The sequence below is a fragment of the Bubalus bubalis genome, chromosome 16 (assembly GCF_019923935.1).
Source record: "Bubalus bubalis isolate 160015118507 breed Murrah chromosome 16, NDDB_SH_1, whole genome shotgun sequence".
In the NCBI taxonomy this organism is placed as follows: Eukaryota; Metazoa; Chordata; class Mammalia; order Artiodactyla; family Bovidae; genus Bubalus; species Bubalus bubalis.
Genome location: NC_059172.1, coordinates 5,172,792 through 5,182,584, shown reverse-complemented (window position 1 = coordinate 5,182,584; position 9,793 = coordinate 5,172,792). Strand labels below are relative to the sequence as shown.

The following is a 9,793-nucleotide window of genomic DNA, read 5'->3' as shown; positions in this document are numbered from 1 at the left end:
GGATATAGGCTAGAAGACAAAGTATAGAATATATATATTGCATTTGCAGAAACTGAAGTGAAATATGTGTACTTGGCCCAATAATTTGAGAATCCTTCAACCCAAGTGTATTTTAACACGGAGAATTGCTTAATAATTGCCAATGTTTATTCTTGGAGAAGGAAATGGCAACCCACTCCAGTATTCTTGCTTGCAAAAATCCCATGGACAGAGGAGCCTGGTGGGCTACAGTCCATGGCGTCACAAAGAGACATGACTGAGTGACTACGCATGATGCTTACTCATTTGTCCACTAATTTTCCTCTTGCTTCACTTGTTCTATATATTATGCTCTGTTATCCTAGATTTTTTTCATGTGTGATTAATTTTATCAGACCTACTACTTCCTGTAAACTTTTGAGAGGAAAATATTTAGAGTGAATTCAAGTTTCAGCATACAATTTCTGTAATAAATGGCCAGAAAAAATTATACTTTGCTCACTGAGTTCATCCTGTTGGGTTTAGCAGACTCACTGGAGTTACAGATTACCCTGTTTTGCCTTTTTTCTGTGATTTATACACTTACAGTTGTGGGGAATTTTGGAATGATTCTCTTAGTCAGAGCTGATTCCCGACTTCACATACCCATGTATTTCTTCCTGGCTAACCTGTCCTTTGTGGATGTTTGTTATTCATCCACCATCACCCCAAAGATGCTGGTAGATCTATTATCAGAGAAGAAGTCCATCTCCTTTGCTGGGTGCTTTCTGCAGATGTATTTCTTTATAGCCTTGGCCACAACTGAATGCATCCTTTTTGGGTTAATGGCCCATGACCGCTATGTGGCCATATGCAACCCTCTCCTTTACTCCTTGATCATGTCCAGGACGGTCTGCCTAAAAATGGCAGCAGGGGCTTTTACAGCAGGACTGTTGAACTCCATGGTTCTCACAAGTTGTATAAGCAGCTTTCATTTCTGCAGTTCCATTGTCATTCATCACTTCTTCTGTGATAGCCCCCCACTTTTTAAGCTCTCCTGTTCTGACACACACCTGTATGAAAGCATCTTGTCCATTTTTGCTGGTGTGAATATCGCTGGAAGTCTGCTGGTGATCCTCACCTCCTACTGCTACATTCTCTTCTCCATCTTCCGTATGCATGCAGGGCAGGGGAGGCGCAAAGTGTTCTCCACATGTGCGTCTCACCTGACAGCCATCATCCTGTTCTACTCCACCTCCATCTACACTTATCTGAGACCTACTTCCAGGTACTCCCTGACTCAGGACAAAGTAGCTTCCGTGTTCTACACTGTAGTGATCCCCATGTTGAATCCTCTGATCTACAGTCTCCGGAACAGGGAAGTGAAGAAGGCTTTATGGAATGTAGTTACTAGGAAAAGGATTCCTTCATTTCTGTGATTGATTAATTTTCTGAACTAAATAGAATATACAATTTAATTTTCAGAAACTGGATCAAGCTTATTTTCATTACAACTTAATCTGTATAATCACGTTCTGGTAATTTTCATGGACACGAATCCTGTTAGATATAACTTATCAAACTTATGTAAGATCATGAAACTTTTTTCTGATCATTGTATGTTTTCCTATAGATTTCTAAAATGTGATTTATTCATAATGCTGTCTTGGTTATGGAAATAAAGGGTTAAGTAGAGATAATTTTTGCAATGTTACATGAATCTAGTTGTGTATTATACTTGTAATTCTCAGCTTTTTTAATGTATTTTTTCAACATTTGTGATTTGTAAAGGATTGTATATATCACATGTGCGAAAATGTTTTCAGTGTAGATTTCCACTTTATTGAATTAGGGCGGTAATGCTTAAATCAAAAATCAGTAATATCATTTAACTGCTATAGTAAACATGTGGACTTTCATTTCCTTTATCCCCATAAACACATACTTATTCATTAAAGAATATATAGGAATTTGTTTAAATGTATTTTGTTTAGAAAACTGCTGTCTGGTTAGAAAGCACCAATTGCAACAGCTTTTCTTCTGTTCCCATCTTTTCTTCTCAAAAGTTTCCTGTTCTCTCACATTTCCTCTCCCAGACTGATGCACATATTATACACAAAGCCACCTGCACAGTCAGTCAACTAGAGCAGAGTGTAATCAACGTATAGTTCAAAGTAGGTAGATTGATCTTTGAAGGATAAAATAGACCCATATCCTTTAAAACAGTCTCAGGGATTTCCTGATTATGGAAGCATTCTACCAGTCACCAATGAAATTCATTACAGTTAATCTGTATATTATATTAAAGGTAAGCAATAATATATAGGTGGAATGGAGTGGCATAGTAGAATTCTGGAGGAAATTGAGTGGGATTCAGGGCTTGCTAAGATGCTAACCACACTTAGAACTTTTGGAGGGATATTCCCTGTGGCTCTTCCCTTGTCCTTGCTGCTGAAATTGCTCCTGATAGAAGTTATGATATTCAAGTCATCTGGGATATAACAAAGCAGATCCCATGACCTGTCATACCATTCAGTGCCCTCTGCTGTCCATATAGTCCAGCTGGGTCTGATGAACACTCATGTAGGCATGTAGTTAGAAGTTAGTGTCTCCTTCTAATTTATTTCACTTAAAAACAGAGCTTCCATGTTGGCTCAGTTGTTAAAGAATTTTCCTGCAGTGCAGGAGACCTGGGTTCAATCCCTGGGTTGGGAAGGTCCCTGGAGAAGGAAATGGCAACCAGTTCCAGTATTCTTGCCTGGAGAATTCCATGGACAAGGGGGTTCAGCAGGCTACACACCAGGGGGTCCCAAAGAGTCAGACACAACTGAGTGACTAACACATTCACTTTCAAGAACAGAGCTAAACTGAAGGTTAAATTCAGCCAGACAAGTGTAGGGATACACACACACACACACACACACACACACACAGAGGGAAGAATCATAATTTGGTAGAGGATTATGTAACCATTGGAATAAGCTTAAACTTCAAGGAAAGAGAAAATTACATAGATCTTTTTTTTTTTTAATTTGGCAAATAAATAACTTTGAAATAGCAGAGAAATCAGAAAGTTCCATATAGTGTTTAATCACATCTACTTGCACGTGATCATATTTAAATACTTCTGAGACTGCAGTTTCTGCCTTTAGAGGATTCATTACACAATTAAAACCTATAATCCAGTCCCCAAGGTTACCTAAACCTCTTTGAGGAGAACAAAATAAAAGGATAGCAATATGCATATACTCAGAATGTGTCTCAAATGTTTACAAAGTGGTAATTCAAAATGTATTGCTTTACATTTCACTTAAAACACGAAAATTGCATTTTTTATGTTTTTTTTTATGCCTCACCTGAGTTATTAGGGATACTAGTACAAACAGAAATAATAGACTAGACAAGTTAGTACTGAGAAAAATGCTGTTACGTACTTGGTGCAGACTCTGTCATTCACCACCATAAATAGTTATAGTGTGTGCTACCACATGGCATTAATCTGATAATGCACTTTGAAATGAGAACATTTATTTGTGTGCCTTAATACACTACAATATCATCATTAAGAATATGATAGATGTCAAAATATCAGTTATCTAATTGGGCTATTTTTTGCTTCCTGGAGAACACACAAATGATTTCCAAGTGACCATACATAAATTTTGGAGTTAAAGAATATAGAAAGCAGACTTGAGAAAAAAAAAAAAAAATGATTTCGGTTAAATCCAAATACCTGCTCAGAGAATGGAAAAAAAACTTCAGCAAGAATAATTCTGTACTTTGCATTTGGATATGGACTAGAGGGGAAAGAATAGAACTTAGATGCTGCATTCGAAAAAGAACCTTAGGTGATGTATCTGTGAAAGGTTGTTGTTGAATCATGCGAATACACCGGGATTCTTGGCCCCCGGAGGAGAAGAATTCAATCCTGGGCCAGAGACAAGGCTTGATTGCTCAGAGCTTTTGTGTAATAAAGTTTTATTAAAGTATAAAGGAGATAGAGAAAGCTTCTGACATAGGCATCAGAAGGGGGCAGAAAGAGTACCCCCTTGCTAGTCTTCAGCTGGATGTTATATAGTCACTAGCAGTCTGTTAATGAAAGAAAGGAATGTCTTATAATTTAGAATAGCACCAGGCCCCTCGCCCATAAGATGCATTTTGGGATAATCTTGGCACCAAATGGTTTATCTTGGGCCATAAAATAATTAACTTGAATCTTAAAGAAGGGCAGACCACCATACAAATAGTTTCATTTACATAGATAAGGGGAACAATATCTGAGTATAACATACTGGTTTGTCAGGTAGGTTTTGGGCCAAGAGGCAGAATCGACTTGGAGACAGAGTTTGGGGTAAAGGCGTAGTACATTAGCATAGCTTAAGACAAACATTTCCATAAGAAAAAGGCATTGGTTATCTCTAGGCTCAAGAATAGCTAACTTCAGGCGAAACCAGGTGTCATTATGGCAACACAGTATTTTGAGAGAAACCTCTCTTTAAATTTGTATAGAGAAGGAAAAAAATATTGCTAGTTTGTTTCCTCCTGCCGCTTAAGAGAGATAAAAATGTCTGACACTTGCAGGCTATTTCCTCCATTTGGAGACCCCTGGCCTTCCTGCCTGTTACCCTCTCATCTGTATTTAGATGAGTCATTAGTGGATCCCTTAGTCCAGAATTAATAGAGCCAATTACTTAATGAAATCCAATGCTTATTCATTTGTTTACTAATTCTCCTCTGACTCTGTTTACCGTGCTCTGTTGTCCCAGGTTTCTTTTCCCTATATGTTTTACTTTATCAATATTTCTATTTCTGGTAAATTGTGCAATGGGAAATATGCACACCCAGTTTAAGTTTAAGCATACTGTATCTGTAATCAATGCGCAGAAAAAGTTGCACTTCACTCACAGAGTTCATCCTGTTGGGATTAGCAGATACATTGGAGCTACAGGTTATCCCCCTTTTGCCTTTTCTTGGTGATTTACATGTTTACAGTTGTGGGGAATGTTGGGATGATCCTCTTAATCAGGACTGATTCAAAACTTCAAACACTCATGTATTTCTTTCTGGCTAACCTGTCCTTTGTGGGTGTTTGTTATTCCTCCACCATCACTCCGACAATGCTGGTAGATTTATTCTCCAGGAAGAAGACAATCTCTTTTATTGGCTGTTTTTTGCAGATGTACTTCTTTATAGCCTTTGCCACACCAAATGCATCCTTTTTGGGTTAATGGCCTATGACTGTTATGTGACCATAAGCAGCCCTCTCCTTTATTCCTTGGTCATGTCCAGGATGTTCTGCATAGAAATGGCAGCAGGGGCTTTTACAGCAGGACTGTTGAACTCCATGGTAAACACCAGTTATGTAAGCAGCTTACCATTCTGCAGTTCCAATATCATTCATCACTTCTTCTGTGACAGCACCCTCCCACACACTTTTTAAGCTCTCCTGTTCTGACACACACCTGCATGAAAGCATCTTTTCCATATTTGCTGGTGTGAATATGGTCAGAACTCTGCTGGTGACCCTCACCTCCTACTCCCACATTCTCTCTCATAAAGTTGTAATCCATCTCAACCATCTGTGGTCCATGTTGTTCATCTCAGTCAATAAATACTCATGTAGGCATTAGGTTAGTAGTTATTTTCCCCTTCTGATTATTTTCACTCAAGAACAAATGTGGAATAAAAGTTAAAATTACTCTGCTAAGGTGAGGGATACACACAAACCCACACAGGGAAGGACAGTAGTATGGTAGTAGGTTATATATCCATTTGGACTAAGCTGCTAACACTACAAAGAAAGAGGCAATTAAATAACCATTTTTAAATAAAGCAAAAACTTTAAAAAGACAGAGATCAGGAACTGGGTTATGATGAAGATCGCACTAGTGTTTGATTCATCTCTCTGGGTGTGATCACATTTTAATTACTTTTGAGACTGCAGCTTCTGCCTTTAGAGGATTGATTTCACAACCAAATCTATAAACCAGTCCCCAAGTGCACCCAACTCTGTTTAAGGAGAACAAAATAAAGAGGCAGCAATGTGTATATACTCAGAAGCTGTCTCAAATTTTTACAAAGAGCTAATTCAAATTTTCACTGATTTTCATTTCATTTAAAACATGAAAACTGTCTTCTTTTTATTTTTTGTGCCTCAACTGATTTATTAGGGATTTTGACAAAAAAGAAAATACTTGACTAAATAAGATAGTACTGGGAAGAATGCAATAGGAACTTGGTACTGCCATTCATTGCCGTGGAAAGGTATAGTGTCTGCTACTATATGGCATTCATTTGATAGTGTGGTTTGTGATGAGAATGGTTATTGGTTTACTACAAAATCATTCTTAACAATATGCTGTGCTGTGCTTAGTCACTCAGTCATGTCTGACTCTTTGTGACCCCATGGACTGTAGCCCACCAGGCTCCTCTGTCCATGGAATTCTCCAGGCAGGCATACTGGAGTGGGTTGCCTTGCCCTCCTCTTCTAAACAATATAATACATGCCCAAATTTTGGTTATTTGAAATGGGCTGCTTTTGCTGCTTGGAGAACACAAAAGCAATTTCCAGGTGGTGATGAATGAATTATTGAGTTGAAGAACATACAGAATGATCTTGAGGAGAAGAAAAAAAAATGTATTTGAGTTAAAATTAAGTGTCTGTTCAGAAGATATGTGATAGACTTCAGCAAGGACATGTCTATATTCTATGTTTTGTATGTGGGCTAGAAAAGAAAGAATACAACATAGATACTGGATTTTCAAAAAGAAAAAAATAATTTGAAATGAAATATGTGGACCTTGACCAGTCATTTTTTAATCCCTCAACCCAAATGTGATACAACTGCTTAATAAATTCCAACAGTTATTCATTTTTTCTACTAACTTAACTATTATGTCAGTTTCAGTATTTACTATGCTCTATTATCCTAGGCGTTATGTATTCTATATGCCAACCACTAAAACTCATCCATATTTGTACTATTTCCTGTAAACTTTGGGCCTAATGCAAATTTAAGCATACTATACCTGTGACAAATGGCCAGAAAAAATTACACTCTGCTGACGGAGTTCATCCTGTTGGGCTTAGCAGACACTTGGGAGCAGCAGCTTGTCCTCTTTTTCTTTTTTTCTGTGGTTTACACAGTGACAGTTGTGGGGAATGTTGGGATGATCCTCTTAATTAGAGCTGATTCCCGACTTCATACACCCATGTACTTCTTCCTGGCTAACCTGTCCTTTGTAGATGTTTGTTATTCATCCACCGTCACCCCAAAGATGCTGGTAGATCTGTTATCAGAGAAAAAGTCCATCTCCTTTGCTGGCTGCTTTCTGCAGATATACTTCTTTATCCTTTTTGCCACAACTGAATGCATCCTTTTTGGGTTAATGGCCTATGACCGCTATGTGGCCATATGCAGCCCTCTCCTTTACTCCTTGATCATGTCCAGGACGGTCTGCCTGAAAATGGCAGCAGGGGCTTTTACAGCAGGACTGTTGAACTCTGTGGTGAACACCAGTTATGTAAGCAGCTTGCCATTCTGCAGTTCCAATATCATCCATCACTTCTTCTGTGACGGCGCCCCACTTTTTAAGCTCTCCTGTTCTGACACACCTGCATGAAAGCATCTTTTCCACATTTGCTGGTGTGAATATGGTTGGAACTCTGCTGGTGACCCTCGCCTCCTACTGCTACATTCTCTTCTCCATCTTCCGTATGCATTCAGGGGAGGGGAGGCGCAAAGCATTCTCCACATGTGCATCTCACCTGACAGCCATCCTCCTGTTCTATTCCACCTCCATCTACACTTATCTCAGACCTTCCTCCAGCTACTCCTTGACTCAGGACAAAGTGGCTTCTGTGTTCTACACAGTGGTCATCCCCATGTTGAATCCTTTGATCTACAGCCTCAGGAATAAGGAAGTAAAGAAGGCTTTATGGAATGTAATTACTAGGAAAATAGTCCCCTCACTCCTGGGATTTTTTGGTGAATTTTCTGCATTAAATAGAGTACATTGAAATTTGAAAAGCTAGACTCAAGTTAGTTTTTCATTAGAATATTTTCTAATTAATCAAATCCATTCATATTCACATACATGTATCCAATTAGATATAAGCAAAGTTACCAAAGTTATATATAAAACTATGGAAGTGTCGTCTAATCATTCTATATTTCTTTTGGGTTCTCAGAAATAGGGGTAACTTGTAAAGAAATTTGGGTTATAAAAATAAGCAATTCAGTGTTTAGAGTCAATAATCGACAATATCACATGAAACTAGCCATGTAGAGTATTTGCAACTGTCAATTTATTTTTTCCTGATGCATGTGTTTTTCACTATTTATAGTTTGTGAGAGAGTGTTATATACAACATATATAAAACTTTTTAAACTTTAAAATAGATTCCAGTTTTATTTCTGGAATTATTTCCTGCAGAGTTGCTTAAGTCTAAATACAGGATTATCCTTTTAATAGCAACAGTAAAGATGCCAACTATCATTTCCTTTATCCCTGGAAAAACACACATATCTGTTAAAGAAAAAAAATATGAATTGGTGTAAAAGAGTGTTATTTAAAAAACTGCTGTCTGACTTGAACACACAAATTTATGATAGTTTTTCTTCTATTCTTTGTTTTCTTCTCAAAAGTTCCCTACCCTTCTCTCAATTACTCTGTTGCAGATGATATTAGTACATAAACACAAAGACACATGCACACATACTCAGCTAATCACGTTTCAAAGGAAAATAAACAGTATACTGTCAAGAAGGTAAAATTCAAATGGCTAAGTGTAGAAGAATAAAAACTCCAATATGAAGTAGCTGAATTTATGTGAAAATATGTAAACTGTACAGATTAATGTGCACATAACTTTACTGCAAATATGTAGTAGTGGTGGTAGTGTTAGTTGCTTCAGTTCAGTTGCTCAGTCTTGTCCGACTCCTTGCAACCCCATGAATCACAGCACGCCAGGCCTCCCTGTCCATCACCAACTCCAGGAGTTCACTCAGACTCATGTTCATCGAGTTGGTGATGCCATCCAGCCATCTCATCCTCTGTTGTCCCCTTCTCCTCCTGCGCCCAATCCCTCCCAGCATCAGAGTCTTTTCCAATGAGTCAACTCTTTGCATGAGGTGGCCAAAGTACTGGAGTTTCAGCTTCGGCATCATACCTTCCAAGGAACACCCAGGACTGATCTCCTTTAGAATGGACTGATTGGATCTCCTTGCAGTCCAAGGGACTCTCAAGAGTCTTCCCCAGCACCACAGTTCAAAAGCATCAATTCTTCGGCACTCAGCTTTCTTCACAGTCCAACTCTCACATCCATACATGACTACTGGAAAAACCATAGCCTTGACTAGACAGACCTTTGTTGGCAAAGCAATGTCTCTGCTTTTGAATATGCTATCTAAGTTGAAGTTGCATCTGATTCTTTGACACCCACGCACTGTAGCCCACCAGGGTCCTCTATCCAAGGGATTCTTCAGGCAAGAATACCAGAGTAGGTTGCAAATATATAACTTATTGCAATTAGATAGCTTTATTTTCAATCTGTAGCTTTATAGAAATAATTTTAAAACAAATAGCTTTATTGAAGCTATGTGGGATGTATGTCAAATGGAAAGTACGGCACCAGAAAACAGAAATGTGGTCATTTTTTGCTAACCTGAGATATAATTTACTGCCGTGGATGGGAAATTGATGTGTACTTATGTTAGCGTTCTCTTTAAACTTTGTGATACTAGCCATTCTGTAGACACATTGCTATGTCTAAAACTCTGAATTTGTGAATTGGGCTCAAAGCGTTAAATCTCCTGAAATTGTATTATCATGT

At 38.2% G+C, this 9,793-nt stretch overlaps 1 protein-coding gene and 2 pseudogenes across 1 annotated transcript; all 3 read left to right on the top strand.

The window, feature by feature from the left end:
* Positions 1 to 427: 427 nt before the first annotated feature.
* LOC112579424 (olfactory receptor 5F1-like) lies at positions 428 to 1,397 on the top strand. The gene has a single exon (XM_025265867.3). It carries the CDS (start codon positions 453 to 455, stop codon positions 1,395 to 1,397), a length of 945 nt encoding a protein of 314 aa, XP_025121652.3. The 5' UTR covers positions 428 to 452.
* Positions 1,398 to 4,834: 3,437 nt separating this feature from the next.
* LOC123465020 lies at positions 4,835 to 5,588 on the top strand (annotated as a pseudogene).
* A 1,408-nt stretch (positions 5,589 to 6,996) lies between these two features.
* LOC112579636 lies at positions 6,997 to 7,978 on the top strand (annotated as a pseudogene).
* Positions 7,979 to 9,793: the final 1,815 nt, after the last annotated feature.

Excerpts from the sequence above, each read along its gene's own strand:
- LOC112579424 (XM_025265867.3), top strand. The coding sequence starts at position 453 with ATGGCCAGAAAAAATTATACTTTGCTCACTGAGTTCATCCTGTTGGGT.